Raw genomic sequence first — 24,324 nt, forward strand, 5'->3', positions numbered from 1 at the left:
AACGAAAGAGACATACTGCCCTCCCACAAACCATGTTGGTCCTTTGTCCCTCCCACTGACCCTTTTGGGATCTGAAACTGACTCTCGTCATTTCCGACTAATGATAGTGTTAGGGCCAGACTCCATAACTGGGTTTAATTATTTGAAGAAAGATATAACTATTTAAAGAAAAAATAATAAAAATAATGAAAGAGAAGTGGTTGTAATCAAAATGGGAGCTAAATTCTTTGCCTTTTTCTCTCTCCCTTCCCCCTCCCCTTCTCTCCCCTTGCCCTCCCGGCCCCTTTCCCAGGAACTCTCCTCCAGTACCGAGAGTGTTGATAAATCATTCAGTTCCGTAAGTGGGGCCAGGCTGGGGCTGGGTGGCTGACTCCCTATGTCCGCCCATGGCAGCATTTCCTCTCCGTCCCCAGATCTCTTTTTAGTATTTTCACCTTTGCCCAAATACCAAGGCCAGCTTTTAAAGGGCTCCCATGCGTCCCAGACCCTCACTGGCTCCCCGGACAGAGAGGATCTACCTTTCACCATGCTGCCAATTGTCTTGAGCCCTAGCTGAATCAGGTCTAGTTCTTTTTTTTCTCACAAGTCAGAGCAGGGGAACTGTTCTTTTTACCCATCTCAGTTTTCTGGAACAAACGCCCAAGAGGTATTGGTGGGAATTGGCCATTGGAGCTAGCTCCAGGAATCACTTGGTAGAAATGTGTACCCTGAAAAGGACTCTTCTTCCCCACACACAACCCCCATCTTATCTCCTCCCTCTCACCTGGGGCCCTCCAATGAGCACCCAGTACATATGAGGAAAGGACTTGGCTTGAACAGACTATTTCTCAGCTGCAGCCTCATTTCTTCTAGAACAAAGTACCCCTATTTTCCCAGTTTATTAGCAAGAACGTTTTTTAGTTGTCATCTTCCTTGCCTCATCTGTCTTGCCATAAGTCCCTTTGGTTGAAGCTCCAGTACATTCCCTACCCCAAGGGTTGTACAGAATCAAAGACCCTGCCTCTGGTCAGAGACGTGAGAGGAAATGCTGGACCTTGTTGGGGTTTGGATGATTTTTTTTTTTGCATTTTGATTTTTTACTTGTCTCCCCAATAAGTTTTCTGTGTTGTGCCTTTCCTTTCTCAATCATGATTCCCGTCTCCCCTGTGAGGTGATATACAGCACATAATCAACTAGTTTGGGTGATTCCTCTGATTTGAGACTCGGGGAGAGTCCCACCCTCTTTTCTGAGAAGTCCAAGGTAGGGCTAGTCTTTCCACTTGAGTGACCACATCAGAGGGGTCAGAGTCAGGGTGAATTTCTAAGTTCATTCTTCCTTTCATCCTGCTTCCCTCACTGGACGTTTGGGGGTGTCTTTGAGAACTGGAAGCTCCCCAATCTGTTGCATTCCTCATGCTCAACGTTCTAAATTCATGAGAAGAACTCAGTTTAGTTCTTGACTGGGATTCCTGAGAATTCCTTCTATATCTCCTAGTCTTGGTAGACATGTAGGGGCAGGGCCTGTACCACATGGCTTTCCCAAGAAGGTCAGTCTTGCAGTGTTAGGTTAGAAATTTTCATTTAGGGAAAAATAATCATGAGAAAAAAAGTCTGGCAAGTGAAATGCTGTTCATGTGAAGGAGTGGCCTATTGGTAGTGAATGAAATCAATCAATAAACATTTATTAAAAGTCTACCGTGTGCCAGGCACCAAGCACATAGGATAGGAATCTGAGCTGGTGGTCTTAATAAAACTCTTCCCTCTGGTGGAGGGGGCCCAGGCTAAAGAAGCCCCCTTTTACTGTCTAGCGTAGTCCATCTCTTCCCACTCAAACTACAGCTGTCTCTGAGGAGATGGCTAGAGTATCTCACACCAGAGTATGGAAATCCTCTTCAATATTAGATGAGCCATTTCTGGACATGGGCAGAACTGGCCAGCTTGAGATTGCTGTTCATGCTGCTGGATCAGAGCTGGAGAGGGGAGGGCATCTCGGAAAACATGGGGTCTCCCTTAAGGATTGAGAGCCCTTGGGTCAGGGGCTGAGAGAGGCTGCCCCCTCTCCCTACCCTTTCTTGGTCCTCCCTTTGCTATTGCTTTTCCCCATTGAGTTTTCACCCATTATACAAATTCTGCTCCCTCCCACCCCTGCATGTTCATTGCTTGCATGTGGAGTGATGGGAGGGAGAAGGGGAAGGGAAGAGTGTCATTTGCAAGAGCTTGGGGTGGGATTTGTCACAATCCCCAAGGAAGCTGGTAGATGACAGCCACCTCCACAGATGCTCCAGAGAGTCAGAATGAGGAGATATGCTTAGTGAGGAGGAGGTCCTTCTCACTAAAGGATGTTCTCGGAAACCTCAAACACCTCTCCCCATACCCTCTCTTTGTACACTGCATCCTGAGGCTATCTCCTAAGGACTCCTGAAACAGGGAGGTGCCTGACATTCCCTCTGGCCTCTCAGAACCTCCACCGGGATCACTGGGGTGATGGGAAGGGTCTTGCCATTGGGCCAAAAACCATCCCCCAAACCCTGCTGCTCTCGGGACACCAGGGAACTTTGGCCTGAGGCAATCAAAAGGGTCTTTGATGAGTAGGGCATGTCTAGCAGCTATATAACTCACTCCTATCTCTTACTCTGATACTTCATAGCCGGTCAGACTGGCTCCTGAGCGAGAATTCATCAAATCTCTGATGGCAATTGGCAAGCGACTGGCGACGCTGCCCACCAAGGAGCAGAAGACCCAGAGGCTGATCTCTGAACTGTCTCTCCTCAACCACAAGCTCCCAGCCCGAGTCTGGCTGCCGACTGCTGGCTTCGACCACCATGTGGTTCGGGTACCCCACACCCAGGCCGTTGTCCTCAATTCTAAGGATAAGGTAGGTAAGCTCCCACTTGTCCCCCATGCCCAGAAGCCAACCTTGCTTTCTCCTATTTGTTCAGCAAACATGCAGAGTTTAGATAAAACCTAGGGCCTTCCCTCACGGAGCTTATCCTTTCTCCTCTGGTGTTTGCTGTTTGAAAGCTCTAAGGTAAACTTTGGGTGAGGAATGTCAGTCTTCCACTTTGGGTTCAGTATGGAAAAGTTTACAGAAGGTTGGCTTGGATCTGAGTGATGAGAACAGATTAAAAGGCTGGGTGAGTGGGGGCAGGGGACACAGTAGGAGAATCATAGTAAGAATGCCAGATTGTCACTTCCAGCCATTTACTAATATTCTTACTGACGTAGCACCTTAAATTTGCATAGTTATTTGTACTTCTGCAACATAGTTCACTTACATTTTCTTACTTGAACCTCAAAAAGTTTGGACGGTAGGGAGGACAAGTAGTTTTAATCTTACTTTAGAAAGAGCTAAGTGGAGGCTGGAGAAAGTTGAAGTGATTTATCTAAGCTCGCATAGTAAATTACTACCAAAGTTGTTGGCAGGACCTGGGCTTTCCAGGCCTCAGTCGTGTTCTCTCCACTATTCCATGTAGCTCAGGAATGGGGAAGCTGCAGCCTCGAGGCCACATGTGGCCCTCTAGATCCGCAAGTGCAGCCCTTTGACAGAATCCAAACCTCAAGGCTGCAGATTCTCCACCCCTGACATAGATTCTGTTTCTTGATAGGGCACCACAGAGCATACTGTGTCCTCTGGCTGAGCTCAGAAAGCTGGGGGTGTCGCCAGAGCAGCATCGTTTCCTTCGTAGCCCATCGTGGCTGCCACCCAACAATTTTTCTAAGCCTTTTGGGAAGCAATTTCATTTCTTAACCAATATCACTTTTCAGCGTAATGAGTTCTGTAAATTTACTATCTATTCTCTAAAGTGTAGAACAGAGGTTCTACATTTGTTCCTTTTAATAAGTGCTCCTTTTTTATTCTCCCTAAATTCACCTTGCTCAGACTGGATGTGTTTCCTCCCAGCTTTCATGTTTCCAGGCTTGAAGAGTTCTCATCTCCCTAGTATTTCTTCATACCATGTACAGCCTCCCACCCTTATCTCTTCATCATTTTCTTGCCCTTCCCCAGCCTTTATCCACCTCAGTCACTCCTTTCCTGAGGTTCAGGATTCAGAATCACTTCATAGGATTATTCCAGGGGAGTTTGTTGGCTTTGTTTCTCACGCCCTTATTGACAGATGCTATTTTACTGACCTTTCGGGGTGCCACTGCACACCGGGCCAGTGTCTTCAGGGATGTTTGTCCACAAGTTTAGTCTGAATGCATTTTCCCTAAATCCACCATCTGACTCCTGCAGCCGCTTCTGTCCCCACAAGCACTCTCCCTGAGGGCCGGCCCCTTTGGCTCACCTTGTCATTGAAATCCCACTGTGCGCTCCTTTTTCCAGACCGGAGGATTTGGAACTCGTCCAGCTCCCTCATTTTACAGATTAGGACACTGAGGCCTACAAAGGCCAAGTGAGTTACTGAAGGTCGTGGGTCTAAGTGAACCCCTTCCGCCATGCTGCCTCTCCATCAGTCACTGGCATTGAGAGTAGCAGGGAGATGATGAGTGTCATGATCAGAGGGCAGGAGAGCAGGCAGTTGACACCATCATTCTCTTCCTCCAGGCACCCTATCTTATTTATGTAGAAGTCCTTGAGTGTGAAAACTTTGACACCACCAGCGTCCCAACGAGGATCCCCGAAAACCGGATCCGCAGTACTCGGTCGGTGGAAAACCTTCCCGAATGTGGCATCACCCATGAGCAGCGGGCAGGCAGCTTCAGCACCGTCCCCAACTACGACAACGATGATGAAGCCTGGTCTGTGGATGACATAGGAGAGCTCCAAGTGGAGGTGAGAGATCCTGGAGGATCTATGCCCACAAGTAGCATGTGCATTCTCTGGTGTGTGTCCAGCCCAGCACAAGCGGGGAGAGGGAAATATGGACTCTGAGAGCTCCACCCTGAAGAAGGCAGCCATCAAAACATAGGTTTAGAAAGTAGTACCGAGTGATCTGAGGATGCCCAGGCCTCAAGGAAGGGCTTCAGAGACCAGGCTCAAGGTACACCATTGAGACAAGATGCGGTCCCTACTCGCATAGATCTCAGGGATAGGGTATTCATACAATTAGAATACAAAATAACATGTTAGAGCGATGCACAGAAAATTCTGTGGAAGGTCAAAGGGAAGAGATGCTGGGAGTGACTCCCTGGTGTTCAGGGAAGATCTTCTAGAGAAGGTGGCAGCATCGGAGTTGGACTTTAAAGTGTATTGCAGGCCAAGAGAACAGTATGAGCAGAAGGGCACGAGCATCAAAGTGCAGGATGTGGGCTGGGGAATGTGAGCAGTCCTGATTGCCTCAGGGGTGCCAGAGTAGGGCAGGCTGCATAGGGCAGACAGGCCAAAAGAGTCTGAACTGGACTCAGTAGACAGGATGGTTTTATGCAGAGGAGTAAATGGTGTGTGGCCAGATAGATGCATCAAGGAGTCTGTCTGGCAGCAGGGTGAAGGATGGATTAGAGAGAGGGGAGAGGGGAAGTGAGTCTTGGCAGTAATCCAGAGGGGCAGTCACCAAGGCCAGGGTTGCCGCAGAGCAGGCGACCTTTGAGGCCACAACCCCTGCTCTACAGTGCGGAACGTTTTGTTGAGCATCATCCATGTCTGTACCAAATACTGAGCAAGGCACTGTGGGAGATACAAACACAAATGAGACCCAGCCTTTGCCCTCGAGAAGCCAATGATCCCATTGAGGAGACACACACACATACCTGAAAGTTAATTGGCAACCCAGTAAGGCAGCTTGAATTCTCACTGATAAACTAGAAACAGTGTCAGAATGAGGAAGAGGTGAAGCTTCAGGTTGGGCTTTGGGCAGTGTTAGTGACATTCCAAAATAGGAGAAAGCATACCAGGTGGGGGAACTGCAGGAGACAAAGGGAGGGAGGTAAAGATGTGTAGGGACTTCCAGGGACCGTGAGTAAAACGAGGCTGACCAGGGCAGACGGTTTATATAAGAGACCAGTGGAACGATTGTCATTTGGGTCCTGGTTGTGGAAGGCCTTGAATGCCAGGCTTAGAGAAGAAAGTAGAGGCACAAGGAAGGCAGTTATCACTGCATTTAACTTTCACACCCAGGCTATTAAGAGTAAGATTCTGGGCACAGGGGAAATTCAGAGGGAAGATGTAGGATCCCTGTCCTCAGGAGTCTCCCAGCCTTACGAAGAAAGAATGCCCATTGTGAGTCCCTGTAATCCCAGCTGTGGCTGATGGGCCACTGCCAAAGGGACTAGAAGGGGGTGATCACAGTGGGATTGATGTGAGGGTCTGGAGCAGGGTCTGGAAGGGACCTCCGAAGTCACCTGCCCAGAGGTCACAGTGAGAGGGAGTGGAAAGAAGAGTGGGGGAGAAGGGGTCCTCTGCTCACTATGGCTGCCTCTCCCTGCTCCCCCCAGCTCCCCGAAGTACACGCCAACAGCTGTGACAACATCTCCCAGTTCTCTGTGGATAGTATCACCAGCCAAGAGAGCAAGGAGCCCGTGTTCATTGCGGCAGGAGATATCCGGTACGACCATCCCAAGAGCTCTGCCCTTTCTCCCTTGACCTCTCCTTCCCTTGGAGCTGACCTGCCTGTCTGGGGGCCACTCTGTAAGGCCACTGGCTGCTTTCACTGCATTCTCTCATTGCCTCCATCAGCACCAGTCTCTAATCATGTCCTGGTCCTAAATTTTGTGCCATCTTGGTTTTTTGGATTTTTAAAAACATCCTCATTTGGTCTGAGCTGGGCTGGGATCCTTCTCGTAGAGGTCAGCCCCTTACACATGGTAAGTACTGGGTTTCTCTCCTGCCAGACGGCGCCTCTCAGAACAGCTAGCCCACACCCCTACTGCCTTTAAACGGGACCCAGAGGATCCATCAGCGGTTGCCCTCAAAGAGCCCTGGCAGGAGAAAGTCAGGTGAGTGTATGCTGTTCTCCTCTCTGATTTCCCAGGAACATTCTCATTGTAGAGAAGTACAAACCAAGACTGACATGGGGACCCAGCAGCCCCGCCCACATCCCACCACAGAGTTGGGTGGTGGGCTTTAATGGAGGGTAGATGGGCTGGCCTCCTGGTCATCCTCTCTTCTTCCTTCCCCCATAGGCGGATCCGAGAGGGCTCCCCCTATGGCCACCTGCCTAACTGGAGGCTCCTCTCCGTCATTGTCAAGTGTGGGGATGACCTTCGACAGGAGCTCTTAGCTTTCCAGGTGTTGAAACAACTGCAGGTAAGGGGAGGTGAGGAAACAATGCCGGGCTTTGGGATGAAGGGGCTGGACCTGGGCAGCGGCTGCTCCATTGAGGGAAGTTGTACTTGAAGGGGACTACAGGGACCTCCCCTGGCTACTCCTGGCACTGCATCTGTGACACAGAAGATGCGTTCTCACTCCTTAAAATTACATGACTGCCATTCGTTAACCACTTCCACACAAAGAGCTCCGTCCACTCTTCACATGTGACTCCATCCCATTGTACCTAAGCATCATCTTTCTCCATTCCTGTGTCTGTCGTTGCTGGCATGCTGCTGTGGTAGTGTCTCCCTCCTTCTCCCATTCTTTTTCCTGGACCTCCTTACCATGCTTTTCAGTCCCCAGCAAGATCTTTAGATTTTGTTTATAAGGTTCCAAGACAACCTTGGTTAGGGCAGCAGGCAGAGAAAAGAAGGCTAAAAGGGGACTCAGCTCTCCTCTCCCTCTGCCCCATTTTTCATCTTTTCCCAACTAGGGAAATGATGGTGATTTTCCTGTGTCCTTATGTCTCCCCTCAGTCCATCTGGGAGCAGGAACGGGTGCCTCTTTGGATCAAGCCCTACAAGATTCTGGTGATTTCTGCGGACAGCGGCATGATAGAGCCCGTGGTCAATGCTGTGTCCATCCATCAGGTGAAGAAGCAGTCACAGCTCTCGCTGCTCGATTACTTCCTGCAGGAGCATGGCAGCTACACCACCGAAGCGTTCCTCAGCGCCCAGCGCAACTTTGTACAAAGTTGTGCTGGTTACTGTCTTGTGTGCTACCTGCTCCAGGTCAAAGACAGGTGGGTGACTGACTCCCCAGGTCTTCACCCTGCCTGGCCTCCGGGGCACTCTCCACTTTGAGCCCCAGCCCCAACCCCTCACATAGACACATGTCCCCTAGCTAGCCCCAACCTGGACATCACCCCATCTCTGCTTGTGATTACACATCCAGGATGCATCTGCATTCTTCCTGGTTATGCTGAGTGTTGAATAAGTAGGACCGTTGTCTTAACATAGAATCTGAAACTGTTTGTCAGTGGTTTGGGAAAAGGAAACAAAGTCTGGCTTCCCAGAGCTCTGGAGGAGTCTGAAGTGAAGGTGTGCTCCACAAAAACTTTTTTCAGAGCAACAAAGCCATGCAAACAGCAGACCAGGTACAGAGTGGGGAGGGTGTTGTTTTTGCTAGAAATCCTTTTTCAAGGCCAAGGATCAGGATTTTGAATCCAGCTTCCTGAAGCACAACCACAGTAAGACCAAGCAAACTGGTGGCTGAAAAGGGATGGCTGTCTGCCCTCCCAGTTCCTGATTCTCCTCTCGAACAAGAGGGAAGTTCCTTTGTTGAGTAAAGGAATTTTACACCAGCCAACAGTCTGTTGAACCTTTTTAAAAAAATGATCTATGATAGAGGTGAGTTGGAATCAATTTATAGACCTAAACATAGGAAAGAACAGAAAAGTTGTAGTGGTATTATAAAGGTACCAAACTGTAATGGTTTAACATGCTTGGAACTAAATCAGAATAAGATTGTCCAGCTTCTCTGAAATGAGAGAAAGGAGGCCAGTTTCCCCTCTGGCCAGTCAGCCTCCTTCCATGTAAGCACTTTCCTTAACAAAGGCCCTGCCTGGGCTGCCCAGTGTTATGCTGAATAGATCCTGGCCTTCCCCACCTTCACGTGGTCTAGGCTCCTTTGCAGGCCATTCATTTGGAAGTCATTAAGACCTGGAATTTCTCTTTAATTCATGTGCCCCCCAGTAACTAACGTGACTTCTAGGTTTATGGTATTCCACATTAATTTTCTTTTTGCAATTTATCTTGCATTTTTTTTAAACTGAATGTAGACATTTCTCCCAGTTCCCCGTGTTCCTGCTTCTGGCAGCCTCTCACAGTTTGATGGGCTGCTAAACCCAACCATGAAGTTCATTAGAAAGCATGGATTTAGCTTTGGGGCAGTTGCTCTTGAGGTTACAGGCTGTGTTCCAGATGGTTATTGCTAAATAAGGGAGGTGTTCCTTGAGTCTTCTCAGTCTCATTAATGGCAGTTTTGGACACTGCAGCCTCCACTGGCTGTTTTGTCCTTATTGAATGGCCTCTGCTGGTGGTCTGAGATCCTGCCCGTGTCACATGAAGACAGCTGGGAGCTGGCTTTGCACAACACTTTGGGCCTACACATTTTCATCTTGGCAGTGGTGGTCACACTGATCCTCCTTCACAGACCATCTTTATCTCCCACTCAGGCACAATGGGAATATCCTTCTAGATGCAGATGGTCACATCATCCACATTGACTTCGGCTTCATCCTGTCCAGCTCCCCTCGCAACCTGGGCTTTGAGACTTCAGCATTTAAGCTGACCACAGAGTTTGTGGATGTGAGTTACAAAACGGTCTCCATCAAGCTCCTCCCCAGCAGGGGGAGGGTGAACTTAGGGATTCTGAAACAGCCATGCTGACAAGGAGGGTTTGGGGGGTCCTCACCATGAGGCTGCAGGTTCTGTCCCAGGGAGGGGAGGAGAGGTAGAGAGTGACTGGGAAAGGTCAGAGCCCTCCCCTACAGAGCTGCCCTTCACCCCTCCATTCTCCAGGTGATGGGAGGGCTAGACGGTGACATGTTTAACTACTACAAGATGCTGATGCTGCAGGGGCTCATCGCTGCCCGAAAACACATGGACAAGGTGGTGCAGATCGTGGAGATCATGCAACAAGGTGGGGGACCCCTGGGCCCAGAGATTGGAATACGGTGGGCCCTGCCCTGCCACGTGCCAGCAGGTCCAAGAGCCTGAATCCTGGCTGTTAGCACCTGCACCCCTGAGCCATTGTTTCTAGCCCTCTCCCCTCCCTTGGGCAGCCCTAGGTCTCTCGGGCTCTGCCTCTTCCTCCTTTCATTCCTCCTCCTTATTGGCAGCCCACTACTTCTCACCCAGTTATGGTCTCTGCTTCATCTTACTAGCTCTGAGTTAGGCTTTCTCCCTCCCTTTTCCTTTCTTTCCCATCTTTAACCTGGGTTTTCATTCTCTGCCTGAGCCTGCCTTTTCAAGTTCTCCATCCGGTTTGCTCACATCTTCCCTATCGATATTCAATTGGGCCACTCCTGGCCCCACCCCACAGGTTGCCGACGTTGCTCAGGAGAATCCCCGCCCAGCCCCATAATGACGGTGGCCCAGGTCATCTGTGAGTGTCACGTAGCATAGGCAGAGACTGCAGCCAGATAAGTGCCCAGATAGTGCCCCAGTATTCCTTGCCTGGCTCCTCATTATAGCCCTGGGACCCTTCTCCATCTCTCTCTCTTCCACCTCTCCCCCACTCCTCAGCAGTGAGGATGCCCTCAGGGCAGATCTCCCCCAACTCTTCCCTTTTCCCCCTCTGCCCAGTAGAATCTCACTGGAACCATGTCAGGGCTGTTAGGGCTGACAGCCACGTACTCTCAGGAACAAGGGAACAGAACTGGGGAGGGGGGTGTGTACTGAGCTCAGAAGGCGGTGTTGTGCCTGTAGGTGTTGTGGGTATGATGACCCTGCCATCCTCCCTCTCCAGGCTCCCAGCTGCCCTGCTTCCATGGTTCTAGCACCATCCGCAACCTAAAGGAACGTTTCCACATGAGCATGACGGAGGAACAGCTGCAGCTGCTGGTAGAGCAGATGGTGGACGGCAGCATGCGCTCCATCACCACCAAACTCTATGATGGCTTCCAGTACCTCACCAATGGCATCATGTGACAGCCTGCCACCAGCCCCAGGGAGCAGTGGGAGGGAAATGGGAGACTCCCTGGAAGGGTCTGCGTCCACCCAAGGGAGTCGAATGAGGAGAGAGCGCTACCCAGGATCATGTGGTAACAAGGAGCTTGCCCCTGGGGCGAGAGGAGTGTGTGGGGAGGAACCCCATTACTGTGACAGTATTACCACCTGACAGGCTCCCCAATGGACATGATGAGTTGGGTGGGGAGGGAAGGGGACCTTTCTGGGGTCACTGGTTTTCCTTGCCCTCCTCCAATCTGTTCTGGGCCACAGGGAGAGGGAGATTTTTGGAACATGGGGACTAGCCATAACATTGTCCCATTGGCCGCTCTCCCACCTCCACCCTGTCCCTGGAGGAGGATCGGATTCTAGTGTCCGTCCCCCCCCCCATCACAGAAGCCTCCTTCCATGATGTATGGGGCCAGTCCCCATTCTGCCCCAAGCCCAAGGGGGTGGGAATACTTGTGTCTGTTCTGACCCCACTCCCTCTGGCCTAGAGAAAATGCTCTCGATTTTTTATTTTTTTTGGTTTGAAATAAAGTCCTTAGCCACCTACCTTCTCACTGAACTTGGTCAGAGTACAGAAGCTGGGGCATCGAAGTTGAAGGCCCTCAAAAAGCCCTTGTCCCCTCCGTGCCGAGCCCAAGACGCATAAAGTAGAAGCTGGAGTCAGGATTAAACCACTAGCAGTTTTAATGGACCGAGTGCTCCCCTCCCCTCTCATTGTTAATATCATTAATTATTCTTATTACTACAAGAATAAAGGATTCCTGAGTACCTACCCCTTCTTCCCTCCCTGGTCCCCACCAACCTCCCGTGGAGTTTCTGAAAAAAGAAGTGAAAGGCACTGTAGGGGCTGGGCCTGGAGCTTGGGGAGGCTGGGGGGAGGATCACCTCTTCTGGTGCCTAAGACTGGGAGGACCAAAAGGGGGAAGGAGTATCTGCACGAGTCATCATCAATCCCCTGGGCCTTGGTATACCAGGTGTGCCTCCAAAACCAAAGTAGAAACCAGTTTCTAACCCCCATGCCCCCCCCACTGCCAACTACACACTAAAGGCCTGAAGGGGGTGATGATTAGTGTTGGGTTGGGAAATGGGAAAGGAAAAGGTCCCATGGAGGACCCAGGTGCCAAACCCAATCTGGGGCAAGGGAGCTAGGAATGACTGGAGTCCCTCATGAAGGGGGGGGGGTGTAAAGGAGACAGCAGCAGTAGACCCCCTGGCTCCTTCTGAACTACCCCTAGGGTTCCAGGGTCCCCCTCTGCTTCCTACAGGGGGTGTGACCTAGCTGTCTCCATTGCCTCCCTGCCGGGCACGGATAAAAGCCATGCCATGTGTACGAAAATGTGTCTTGAGGTTGAGAGGGCTGTCAAAGCCTTTGCCACAGACTTTACACGCCAGAGGGCCCCCAGAAGCAGGCAGGGGCGAGTCACCTTCAGGCTCAGGCCCTGACTGGGGAGGCACCTCCTCCACAGCCCCTGCTCCCCCACCAGGAAGCCCTCCACCATATCGTCTCTTCTTATGGCTGATGAATCGATGTCTGCTGAGGGAGCCGGGTGAGGCAAAGCAGAGGCCACAGTCCCTACACTGGGAGGCCCCATCATCACCCTGAAGCCCTCCTGGATGACCCTGTTCAGCCCCAGTCACAGTTCGGTAGCGCAAAGGCATCCGGCTACTGGTCCCAGGCCCTGCTCGGAGGGGCTTGGCTGGTGGTGTGGTGCTGTCTGGCTCCTCACTGCAGGAGTCTGAGGAAGGGCGATGCTTACGCCCAGGACCCTGGTGGATGAGCCAGGGAAAGAGGTCAGTGGGAAGTGACCACACACCTCTTCAAACTAGCTCCACTCCATTTCTGGGTGCCAATCTTATCTGTCTACCTACCCCATCTCCATCCTTACCCTCAAGTATTTGATCACATCTCCTCCCAGGACCTGGGAGTTAGGCCCACCCTCTGACTAACCACCTACCCAACTGGCCCCCTCAGTACCTGGGCACTACCCCGTGCAAGTCCAGCCGCCAGACTTGGGGATTGGGAGCCCAGCCGCAACCTGTGCCGGACCTGTATGTGCTTCTCCAAGATCAGCCGGCTACTGAAAGTGCGTTTGCCCTCTGTGCAGTACCTGGGGTGGACAGAACAAGGGGACCCACATGGGCTCTCCTGCAGGTAGAAGAGGGCAGCACAGAGAGCTAACTGCTGGCCAACGAGGCCATTACCTGCAGGGGTAGACACGCTTGATGCCCTCATGGTTGACTCTGACGTGGCGCCTCAGGCTGGGGGCAGAGCAAAAGGAGCGCTCACAAAGTCTGCATGGAAACTTTTTCACTGACTGGAGAGAGGTGAAAGGAGAGGGATGGTCAGGGTGAGGGACCCCCAGCATGGAGTTCCAGGGATCACGCCATCCACCTTTTCATTAATGATCTGGGGCCACCCCACCCCAGTTCATCTTCCCCACCACCACCTCTTCTGTCCCAGGCCTCCCAGTTGCTGCTGCCCCCTCACCTTGCCATGTTCCTTCTTCATGTGGGCCACATACTCATCTTGTTCAGGAAACCAGGAGTGGCAGAGGCCGCAGGTCCAGCCCCCAAGCCCCCCACCCCGTGCCCTGCTGCCCCTGTTCCCCCGTGGTTCACGTCGGGACCTCTTAGCTGGTCGGGGGGGCTCAGGGGAACTAGGGGGTTCCTCTTCTTCTGAAGAGGAAGATGACTCCTCTGTGGGGGGGCCTGCCCTACCCCGAGACAGAGTCAATTCCTCAGGTTCAGGCTTAGGGGTAAGCAGGGTACCCCCAGTCCCTTTCCCCCCAGCTTCCTCTCCCAGCCGCCCAGCCTGATGACTGTTCTGTGGGAGGGAGAGAAGGGAGGGTAGTCACCATGAGTGAGATGGGGGGGAAGAGGAGCTTCTCTATGGCTTACCCCCCCACTTCATTTTCCCACAACCCCCATTTCCTAAGTGTTCCATCCCCAGAAGTATTTCAGCATGGATTTCCCCAACCCCCCCTACAATGCCAGCCCTACCCCAACCCCCAAACTCTTCTCAAGGAGCTCAACTAGAGTTTCCAAGGCCACCTTGAGATGCTCCAACATGGTCCTCTTCTGAGCAAAAAGTAAGGGGCAAGATGGGCACTTGAAAACACTGACACGCTGGGGCAGCAGATGCTGGTCAAAGTGTGAAGAGAGGAGAGGCTTGTGGGTGAAAACCGTGTCACACATGGCACACTTGTAGATCAGCCTACAGAGGGAGAAGGGGCAGGTCAAGATGGGACAGAGGCTATTCCCTGCTCCCCACTGATCCCATGGAGGTTGGGGTCTCTCTTCCCACCACCCTCCAAACTTCCAGCTCACTTGGCTTCCTGGGCGCTGAAGCCAGGGTGCTGGGTGTAGAGGTGTGCGTGAGCGCTGGGTGCAGACTTGAAAGCCATGGGACAGATGGGGCACTTATGGAAAACTTCGCAGTGTGATGTCTGGATATGGGACTTGATGGAGTTCACCCCACCAAACACCACTGAACAGCTCGGGCACCTGGGGGAAAGGGCCATGGTGAGCAGTGGTGGGCAGGGCACATCCCAAACCCTCTGGCACCTCTGGCCCACAGGCTCCTACGCGATCTCGATTTTGAGGGAAAAAGAATCTAGTCCCCCAAGAGAGCACTAAGGGAGAGACAGGAGAATGAGAACACAAGGAGAGGGAGAAAAGATGTGGAAGGAGGACCACAGCCTGGAGAAGGAATGTTCAGAGGGCACAGGTTGAGGATGAGGACTGGGCCAGGGAAGCCTCCAGAAGGAAGGACCCTCTCCTCCACAGGAAACCAAGGACAAGGCTGCTGCTGCAGCAGACAGGAGCTCCAACGAGCTTTCCCAGGGGACTTCAGAGGGTGAGGTGGGGATAGCCAAAAGTTAGAGATGGTGGGCACCTGTATCCAACACGACGGGAGAAATGTAGACAGGTTTCCCGAAGGTGGGCTTGGAAGTTGGCCAGCAAGAAGTTTCCCCCACACTCAGGGCAGACGTGGGGGGGGCGGCTCTTGTGCATGCGCTGGTGGGCACTCAGACTGCAGCGATTGGGAAGCATCATGGGACAAGTTGAACACACCTGGAAAGGGTGGGCGAAGTTGATCCAGAGGGCACCACAGAGAATCTCCCTGCTGTGAGGTTAAGGCTGACTACAACACTACCCTGACTGGGGGCCAAGGAGGATGCTGATGGTAAACCCTGTCCATATCCCAAGCTAGGGCTCTAGGGTGGAAAGAAAACAGGTAGTTCCCTTCTTGCCACTGGAGGTTTCTCCCTACCAGCCTTGGGTTTCCCATCTAGTGTCCTGCCCTGGTCCTTCAAAATCTCCCTTCCCCATAGCATTTTCCCAGCCCTGCCAAGTCACAACCAACCAGTCCCCTCACCCCATTTCCTGTCCGTGGTCCCTCTCCCTAGGAGAAGGTTGACTCACGTTGCTGGCAACCCCAGGAGCAGGGGGTCCGGCCTGCTGGAAGTGAGTGGCCATCCCAGCCTTGTCTCGACACTGCTCCTTACACTCGAGGCAGCGAAAGCAGGTGTAAGTAAAGGGAGGAGCAGAGGCTGGCGGCAGCTCGGCTGACAGGGGTGACACCAGGGACTCGGCAGTCCCCTCCCCTGTGCCTGAAGTAGCTGAGGGCAGGGGATTTGCAGGGGGCGCGGCCACGGGCACCAGAGGCGTGATGTCTGGCTGCCCGACCATCTGGTCCAGAGCCACGGGCCGCATGACAAGATGGGAGCACTGCATGACCAGCCCTCTGTCCTTGTGCTCACGGGCATGCAGTAGGAGGCTGCACTTGTTGAAGAAGATGAGACGGCGGGCACAGTGGTTGCAGGTGACCTCGATCCGCATGCTGCGGCGGTCATAGTGTCTCGCCAGGCTCTTCTCTAAGGAGAAGGCATCCCCACATTCCAGGCAGCGGTACCCTGAAGGAGGCAGAGCCAGCCCGGCCTCCACTGGTGGGCACAGATTGGGTCGGTACGCCGGCAGCAAGTTCTTGCTGTTGAGGACCTTGTTGAAAGCCTCCACCAGCCCAGACTGGGTCCGAGAGATCACCGTGCCCCCGGCCCCCGTGGGCCTCGAGGGCTGCACCATCACCACAGAGGCACCGTTGACCTTCTGCCCCCCACTCCCCGGTGCCACCCTCCCCTCTGATTTGGGCAGGGTCTGGGGTGCCAAGCCAAGGACATTTTTGGCCATTGCCTTGGGGGTGGCTGAAGCAGGCAGGACTACAGCCTTACGGGCCACGTTCGCTGCCATCAGCATAGCAGTACTGGCATTCTGGATGGTAGCTACTGGAAGCACTGTGCCCTTCAGCTTTGTGCCATCCCCTAACTGGACACTCACCACTTTGGGGCTCTCAGGGGTAGAGGTCACTGGGGGAACCTTTGGGAGGCCAGCCTCAGCCGGGAGGGCACCTTCAGTTGGGGGGACAGCAGCAGGAGGGGGGTCAGGGTCTGAGGGGACACGTGTCACGGTTCTTGTGATATTCCCACAAGAAGTTTTAATAGTTTTGATACGAACTTTGAGAGGTCGGGAGGAGCTGGAAGAGGCTGGGGAGTCATTGCTGTCCTCATCAGCGGCCTCAGCTCCACTTGAAGGGCTCTGAGGGGTATCAGGGGCAGACTTGTCAGCTGTTCCCTCATCTTCTTCATCTTCATCCCTTGGTGGACTGGTGCCCAGTGGCTTTGGGGAGCTGGGAGGGTTTCCTGAGGCTGGCAATGACTTAAAAAAAGGGGTCCCGCCCACCCGGGAGGGTGAACTGGTAGGAAGGATGCCCACCTCTTTGGGGGTAGAGGCCACACCAGACCTGCCTGAGCCAGAAGGATGAAGGGGGCTGTTACAGCCTGGCTCTGTGGTTCCTGAGGGTCGGGAAGAATCGGGTGGCAGCAGAGAAGGACCATTTTCCTGGCTCAATTCAAAAGGGGCAGAGAAGGAGGACGAGGTCAGGGACCCCTCATGGGATGATGAGGCAGAAGGAGGCAAGGGGCCTGGGTCCCGGGGCTCAGGCCCAAAATGTGCAAAGAGGTCCAAGGAAGGCTTCCCTTCCCCTGCTTTGTCTTTCCAACTCTCTCCTTTGGGAGGAACTGGGGAGCGGGCTGCTCCTGAGGGGGGTGGCTCAGGGCCCCCAAAACCATTTTGCAGTTGTCGGGGTCCCACAGGCCCTTCCTTAGGCCCTGGCCCTGCTCGGGCTCCATCCCCACCTGGACCACCACCCACAGAATCAGGCTGTTCTGGGCATACAGTGTTTTTGACAATAACGCTGACAGCAGAGATGTCTGGATGGGGAAGGTTATGGTCAGAAGGCTGGGCTGGAACCGTCAGCCCATCTCCAGCAGCCCCAGGTCCTTCCCCAGAAGATCCCCCACCACTGGGTTCTGCCTTCCCTTGGGCCCCAGGCCCCTCACTTTCCTCAGGCCCTGAATGTATGGCCTCATTAGCATCAATATCAGGGATGTCAAAGGCAGCAAGGAGGTCATCAAAGTCTGGGGTCTTCATGTCCCCCATAGTGGGGGTGGGACCTACACCTGGGGAAAGAGGGAATAAGAGGGAGGAATTGAGACTTCAGGGAGGGGGACAGCTTCCTTTTATTTCCCCATTCTTTGCCCTCTTTTGCCTCATTAAGAACCCTCAGACTGGACAATGCAGTACAACAATCATTTATTAAGGGCCTATTGTGTGCAGAGCTCTGTGGCAGGCACTGTGGGAGATACAAGGTTTAGATAGGACACCAGTTCTGCCCTCACGGAGCTTACAGTCTAGTAGGGGCATAAGACAACTCAAGCAGCTATAACAGACAATATTGCATCTTAAGGGGAGGCAGCTATCATATAGTGGTCCAGAAAACTGTCTCTGGAGTCAGAGCAGTGGGGTGTAAATCTTTCCTGATGCTTACTTCCTGGTTACTTAGGTAAGTCATTGACCTCCCAGGGCCTCAGTTTCCTCATTTGTCAAATGAAGGGACTGGACTAGGTGACAGCTAAGGTCTCTCCCAGGACTACATCTATGAGCTTATAACTCTGAGTGGATAAGAGAATTATAAAACAACATCCTGAGGGAAAAGGTTATAACCAACCAGGGCAGCAGGGAAGGCTTGGGCTTTAAAACACGTACACAGATCCATCAGGAGAAGAGAGGGAGGTCAGGAATTTCCAGGAGAGGAAGGGAGGGAAAGCATGGAGGTGACACGGATTTACAGGACACGAGGTTGGAAAAGAAGAGTAAGGCCAGATTGTAGACAGCTTTGAATGCTGGGCAGTTTAAATATCACTTGATAAGCAAAAGGAAACCATGGAGAGAGTTTTATCAGGAGTGGAATGACCATCTCTTAAGAAAAATGTTTCTGCCAGCAGGATGAAGAATGAATTAAAGGCCGGGAAGGGAATGGAAATGGAGTCAGAAAGATAATTAGGAGGTTACTGCAAGAGACCAGGTAATTGGTAATGAGAGTCTGTACTGGCTGGATGTCAGTGGGGGGAGCAGGGATCCCAACTATTAAGGAGGCTGACTTGAGATGAGTCACAGATGACCCCCACCAGCACCTTGAGGATCCAAGCAGGGCAAAGTCCAAAAAAGCCGCTGGGTAAGGATGGTGGGGAGGGATATGAAGGGATAGCAGCAGAAGAAAGCTGAAGACAATTAAGTGAGGTAAACACAGAAAGCCAGAGAAAGAGATGGGGATGTGTGTAGGCATGTGTATATATAATAGGAAGGGTCTTGAGGAATTCAGACAGTTTACAGAGGGCCGAAATCAGCTGAGGTTTTAGATACAGATGTGGGTCCTCTCCTTGAAGTGACTCCCTCACTCAGCTCAGTACCCAGCAAAGAAGAACAAGTAATCAATGACTGTTAGTGCAGATACTGATCTAGGCTCAAGGTTGGCCACAGGATCAATTAAGGTCATCAGTGGGTCAAAGGAAGCCCACATTCACGAGGAAGGCCAATGGGCCAAGTGCTCAGAGCAACGGACTGCGACAAGAAAGGTCCAACCTCATCACAAGTCTCAGCTTTACCACCTATAAAATTCAGAGAATGATTCCAGCTCTCTACAGGACTGTTTTAAGGATAAAATGAAAGAAAAATTGGATAGTGCTACACAAAGAATTTATCTTATCAAAGAAGGACATCTTAGATCTGCTAAGGATTAGGATAAATGGGCAATGGAACTCGGAGGTTGAGACCATTTGAGACTACCCATGGTTATCCCATAAATTCAAATCTGGGCCAACTTGGGTGATTCTTATCAACTAGAAAGGAATATAAACTGACCAATGTGAAAAATGGACTCAGGGAAAATGGAGATACAGAGAGATTAGGAGAGACCCAGAGACAATGATAGCAGATCTGGTCACGAAAGTCCCAGCCCTGGGCCTCTCCTCACTCACAAACACCTGCTGCTCAGCTCCCCAGTCTTCCCTAGAGTGGCACAGACTTCCCTCAGTCAGCCCCTCCTTTCTTCTTCATATTTCTCTCTTCTCCTTTCTTCCCAGGCCAAGGGACCAAGATGCATAGGAAAACTTAATGGTGAAACCTCCCCTAAGAGGCTAACTTAGGATGTGAGAGGAGGCTGGAAGAGACAGAATCTCCCCCTCCTTGCCTTAGGCTGCCAAGGTAAAAAGCTTCTCACACACAAGAGACACATCCATCAAACTGTCCTGGTAGCAACTAAAACCCAGTCCTGGTTTCACTCTGCCCCAAGCCCTTACCACAGCAGAACCTTCAGAATCTTACCCCATTCCACCCCCATAAAAAGAAAAAAGAGGTAAAGAACTGAAGTTTGGGCAATGTCTCCAAAAACAAGGCTGAGGGAGTCTCTACCTCCACAAATCCCCTCCCCCTTCTCTTCTCTCAAGATGCCTTCAGTTCTCCAGGGGCCAGTTCCCTCACCTGTCCCCAGCCCCAGGATGGTAACTGGAGATAGTCTCTGCAGGTGGCAGCAGGTACTAGTGGAGGGACCTTTGGGAGCAAACGGAGGGGGAGGGGGGAAACCTATCCAGCTTGAGGCAAAATAGGGAATCCTCTCCCATTCTTCAGCAAATTCAGCTAAGATCTAAGCGGCCCCTTGTTTTTTTGTCTTTGCTGGAAGCTCTCACAAGAGCCGCCTGGCTGTTTCTCCTGGGGGCCCTCAGATTCCTCCTTTGGGCTGGGATAAGTGACTGATGGTGAGGTGGCCGGCGGAAAAGAGGAGAGGCCGACTATTGAGGGTACAGCAAAGCCCGGCTCCCCCCGCCTCATTCACACACCCCTCTCCACAACTAGTTTGTTGCTCAGGCTAGGTTTCTAAGGTCATCTGATAGCAATCCACTTCCAACGGCAGAACAAGCCTGGAACTCAAGGCTGGAGGCGCGTTCGTGCCTCCGAGTCTCCAGGTTTTTGCTGCCCACCCCCCTCAGGTTTTCCTTCTGTTCTTGCCCCAAAGCCAAAGGAGAAGGCAGAACAGGAAGAGGTTCCGCTCCGGCCCTAGCTCTTGGCCCACTCGGAGCATGTGGGGGGAGGGGAGGGGGAGACATGGAAGAGGAAGAAGTGCTCCACTTTCCATGTTCCATAGGCTCCCACTGCCTAGTACTGAGGGTGAGGTGGGGCAGGGGAGGGCGGGGACGCGGCCAGCGCACACGAGGCGATTAGGCTGCAGACGCGCTGGGCAGCGGGCGGAATTAAGTCCCTGCCATCTGCCGAGGCACAGGGTTAGAGGAGAGGAGCGAGTGAGAGCCGGAGGCAGGGAAGGGAACGCGTGCAAGGACGCGGAAAGCCGAAGGGGGAAACTGAGGCTGCAAGGTGGGGGAGGGGGTCTCGAGACCCCCCACGCAAGCTGCTACTCGAGGTCTCCGAGAGCTTCCCTGCAGCGGCGTCGGCGGCGCTCGCGCACCGGGGTGACCCACCCCCCTCCTCTCCTTTGCAGGAGTTTCAAGGCCGGTGCTCCGGGTTGCCCGTAACTGACCACGGTCCGGTTCTCGGGGGGGCCAGCTCGGACCCCCGCCGGGCTCCCCGGCTGCGGACTCTCTCGGGGCCCCAGGGGTGGGGTGGGGTGGGGCGGGGCCGGGCCCCAGGACATCAGCTTCCCGGGGAGGCGCGAGCAGGGGTGGGGTGCGGGGGGAGGGGAAAAAGCTGACCCGCAGGCCTCAAGCCTTTGAACTCGGGCTCTGGCGGGTCTTTCGGGGCGGGCGGGCAGCGGGGGTCGGCAGGGAAGGGAGCGCAGCCGGCCCGCGACTCCTCCCCCGGGGTGCAGGCACCATATTGGGTCGTGCTCCCTCGCGGCCTCCCGGGACCCGGTCGTCGCCCTGGGCCGGAGGCTCGGGGGAGGGGGCCGGCACCGAGGTGCCTCCGCTCCCCCGGGTATTTACCTGGCTTGCCGGGAGCACGGTTCTGCCGGGGGTTCACCCACCCCAAGCCGGACCCAGGTGGGCGGCGGCGGCGGCGGAGCAGCATCCTTACGGTACAGATTTCCACCCCCAATCCCCCCGACGCTTCCCCCCGAGAGAGGGGGGGATTTACCCAAGTGGGGGAGGGGAGGGTATTTACCCGCCCCCAAGGAGGGGGCGGGGCTGGAGGCGGGTATTTACCCGGGGCGGGCTTACTTGTTCCGGTCCCGGGCCAGGCTGACACTATGCGGTCTTTGCCCAGCTCCTGCAGCCGCCGCCGCCGCCTCCTTCCCCGCTGCCTCCGTTTCTCACCGCAGTTACTTCCTGCTTCTCCACTACACAGCTTTTCCCCCTCCCTCAGCCCCTTCGGCGCTCCCGGCTGGAGCAGCCTGCTCCTGTACTCGCCATTGGATGTCACGCCCGTCGTTCGCGTTCTAGCCCCGCCCATAACCAGATACTACTGGCTTCAGCAGACGTCGCTCTGGACGAGGTCCCCGCTCTCCTCCAATCCTCATTGGGCCGGGGGCCTCGTCACTCAGAGGACCCTGCTCGCCATTGGTCGCCATCGTGAACGAAACCTGCCCACCCCTCTTACCTGAGCCTCTTAAAGTTCATTGGAGGAAGCTTCAGTCGCTTACCAACTGATTCCCTCTTTCTCTATTGGTGTAGATTACTCTTCGACGTCCCTCCGTTCTCCTAAAGCCCATTGGCCTGTCTTCGTGTATGCAAATATGAAAGAGTTTTCAGTTTCTATTTGATGGAGGCTTGGAGAAGGAGGGGCAGCTCCTCCTTGACTCTTAGAGAGACCCGGATAGGAAATACCCTGTCCACGCTAGTTTCTCACACAAACGACCTCTGCGACTGCACGCCGCGCCATGACACTATGACGACGTCACTACGTCACTTGTCGTCATGACAGGTTCTGGTGTTGGGCAGTACCAGTTTTTCTTGTCAGCGTCGTGACGTCACACCAAACTACACGTGGCTTAGGGATGTTCTTACAGCCTCACGTTCCTCGCCATTCCTTCCTTCCTATGACGTTGTTGGGGGGCGGGGGCGGGGGACACGTGGAGTATGGCTTGACTTGAGTGTCCGGTGTTACCTGCCCCTCATGGCCCCCTCCGAGAAGCCTTCCCTGACCACCTACCTTGAGTCTCCCCCAATTTGGTGAACTCATAAAGGCTTGACTTCCTCTCACTGCCCTGCCCCTTAATTACTTGTGGGGACTTGAGGTTGAATTTAATCCTAGAGACCTAATCCAACCTCTCTTTTTGGACAAGAAGAAAGTGAGAAATGGAAAAAGGAATTGAATTTGACCATCAAAATGCCTGCTTTTCACCATCACTGACATCATACAGTGAGGTGCCTGATGTGCCTAGACCCCTCCAAGAAGTGATGGGGGGGGGTCCCCAGGAGAAACAAAGTCCTTCACCTCAAAGGGCTCACAGTCTGATTGAGGTCATGAGGTCATAGCACATAAACCCGCGCAAAGTAGCGAAGGGCAAGGGGTAAACCCAAAGTTTAGACAATCTGTTAAGAGTTCAGTAGAAACCTAGGCTGGATTTGTGCTGGCAAGGAAGACTTTGAACGGCTGGTTTGGGCTTGACCTCTGGTCTTAAAGCAAGGCCTGGGTTGGAATTCCACCTTGGCTCCAAGTAGTTATAACTCAGGACTAAGTATTAAGCCAAACGAGTCCGTTTCCCCATATATGAAGTGGACTTTGATACCTGTAGTATTTACCTCACAGAATTGACAGATGAGATAAGGTATTTATGCAAAGTGCTTTGCAGACCTTAAGGCCTTATGCCAGTTAGGAGGAAGAGCAGATGAAGGGACAATGTCACCTTTCAGAAGAGACGTGGAAAAAAGACCCAAAAGCAGGAATGTGCATCTCAAGCTTAAAGGACAAAGAGACTTGTTAAGCGGGAGTAAAAGGGGATTGTTACAACTGAAGATGGAGATCAAAGAGAGATTGTGGAAGATGCTTAAAGCCAGGTAGGATAACTGGTCTTTATCATATGGGCAATGAGAAGGCATCAAATGTTTTTTGCCAAAGGAAACTTGAGGTGTACCAAAGAGTTCTTGGCTACTTCCTGTGGATTTATGACAGCCTATTTTTCATTCCTTGTAGTGTGTTTTGGAGAAAAATCAGTGCCAGACCACAGAGAAAACACATCACTAGTACAGTTTCATCTATCCAGAGAAAGGACCGTTGATAAGCTTCACAGGTTGCAAATTGTTAACAATTTCATTATGAAGTTGAAATTACTGGATTGCAACCCATCTGGATAATTTCCTAATATGTTCCTAATACTATTGAATAGTTCATGGTATTAGAGCAGGGGTTCTTAACCTGGGGCCTTTTTAAAAAATTAATAACTATGAATATAACAAATTTCATTTCTTTCCTTTGGAATCCTATGTTTTATTTCATGCATTTTAAAACATTATTCTGAAAAGGAGGTGTCCAGTAAGTTTCACCAGACTGCCAAAGAGGTCCATGACACAAAGAAGATTAAGAGCCTTCGTCTTAGGGTAAAGCCTAAACTGGTTCAGATTGTATTTATAAGTCTTAGAAGGGGAAGGGGAAGGCATTTATTAAGTACCCACTATGTGCCAGGCATTGTGCCTTTACACATTTTATAAATATCATTTCAGTTGAGACACAACAACCCTGTGAAATGGGTGCTATTATCGTCCTTATTTTACAGTTGAGGAAACTGAGGCAGAGGAAAGTTAAATGATTTTCCCAGAGGGTCACACCATTATGAAGTATCTGAAGCCTAATTTGAAGTTGGGTCTTCCTGAGACCAGGTTGATGGTTCTGTCCACTGTGCCACTTAGCTATGGATGAAAAGAGTGAGCATTAGATTTAGAGTTAGGTGACCTGGATTTACATCTCAGCTAATCTGTAGTAGGGTGACTTTGGGAGAATTGCTTAACTTCTCTGGATCTCAGTTTCCTCTTCTGTAAAATGAGAGAATTAGACTAAATGATTGTAAAAGTTCTTTTCCTCCTGGTCCTGTAAATTGTCTCTTTTACTCGTCTCAGACCTCAGATTTAGAGTTGG

At 52.3% G+C, this 24,324-nt stretch overlaps 2 protein-coding genes across 8 annotated transcripts in view; one reads left to right on the plus strand and one right to left on the minus strand.

Annotated features, from left to right (window-relative positions):
* The window catches only part of PI4KB (phosphatidylinositol 4-kinase beta), a 25,582-nt gene extending 13,906 nt beyond the window's left edge, over positions 1–11,676 (plus strand). For 2 of the 4 annotated variants that reach the window (XM_036766560.1, XM_036766562.1), the window contains 9 exons: positions 2,627–2,854; positions 4,526–4,753; positions 6,352–6,461; positions 6,748–6,852; positions 7,039–7,162; positions 7,702–7,967; positions 9,402–9,534; positions 9,748–9,868; positions 10,697–11,676. In XM_036766560.1, the coding sequence (XP_036622455.1) occupies positions 2,627–2,854; positions 4,526–4,753; positions 6,352–6,461; positions 6,748–6,852; positions 7,039–7,162; positions 7,702–7,967; positions 9,402–9,534; positions 9,748–9,868; positions 10,697–10,878 (1,497 nt within the window). In that variant the 3' untranslated portion in view covers positions 10,879–11,676. Of the gene's footprint in view, positions 1–292; positions 338–2,626; positions 2,855–4,525; positions 4,754–6,351; positions 6,462–6,747; positions 6,853–7,038; positions 7,163–7,701; positions 7,968–9,401; positions 9,535–9,747; positions 9,869–10,696 lie in introns of all 4 variants that reach the window. The other 2 variants (XM_036766558.1, XM_036766559.1) reach the window with 2 other exon arrangements.
* On the minus strand, positions 11,572–21,608 carry ZNF687 (zinc finger protein 687). Of its 4 annotated transcripts, none has more exons than XM_036766556.1 (10): positions 21,237–21,386; positions 16,678–17,423; positions 15,331–16,500; positions 14,801–14,979; positions 14,233–14,409; positions 13,957–14,119; positions 13,394–13,729; positions 13,108–13,220; positions 12,881–13,013; positions 11,572–12,672 (listed from the first exon to the last, which is right to left on the minus strand). In XM_036766556.1, the coding sequence occupies exons 1-10, from the start codon at positions 21,319–21,321 to the stop codon at positions 12,181–12,183; spliced, it is 3,594 nt and encodes a 1,197-aa protein (XP_036622451.1). In that variant the 5' UTR covers positions 21,322–21,386; the 3' UTR covers positions 11,572–12,180. The 4 variants fall into 4 exon arrangements, with proteins under 4 accessions (XP_036622451.1, XP_036622452.1, XP_036622449.1 ...); XM_036766557.1 differs by having other exon boundaries at positions 15,331–15,981; positions 16,420–17,423; XM_036766554.1 differs by lacking the exon at positions 21,237–21,386 and adding an exon at positions 21,471–21,608 and having other exon boundaries at positions 15,331–17,423.
* Positions 21,609–24,324: the final 2,716 nt, after the last annotated feature.

The sequence above is a fragment of the Trichosurus vulpecula genome, chromosome 7 (assembly GCF_011100635.1).
Source record: "Trichosurus vulpecula isolate mTriVul1 chromosome 7, mTriVul1.pri, whole genome shotgun sequence".
In the NCBI taxonomy this organism is placed as follows: Eukaryota; Metazoa; Chordata; class Mammalia; order Diprotodontia; family Phalangeridae; genus Trichosurus; species Trichosurus vulpecula.

What these genes read in the sequence shown, in the direction of transcription:
- ZNF687 (XM_036766555.1), bottom strand. Translation starts at nt 21,321, where the DNA reads ATGCTGCTCCGCCGCCGCCGCCGCCCACCTGGGTCCGGCTTGGGGTGG. An exon ending in CCGTGCTCCCGGCAAGCCAG is followed by an intron (nt 17,424 to 21,236) that starts GTAAATACCCGG and finishes CTCTTTCCCCAG; the next exon opens with GTGTAGGTCCCACCCCCACT. An exon ending in TTCAGCGCCCAGGAAGCCAA is followed by an intron (nt 14,120 to 14,232) that starts GTGAGCTGGAAG and finishes CTCCCTCTGTAG; the next exon opens with GCTGATCTACAAGTGTGCCA.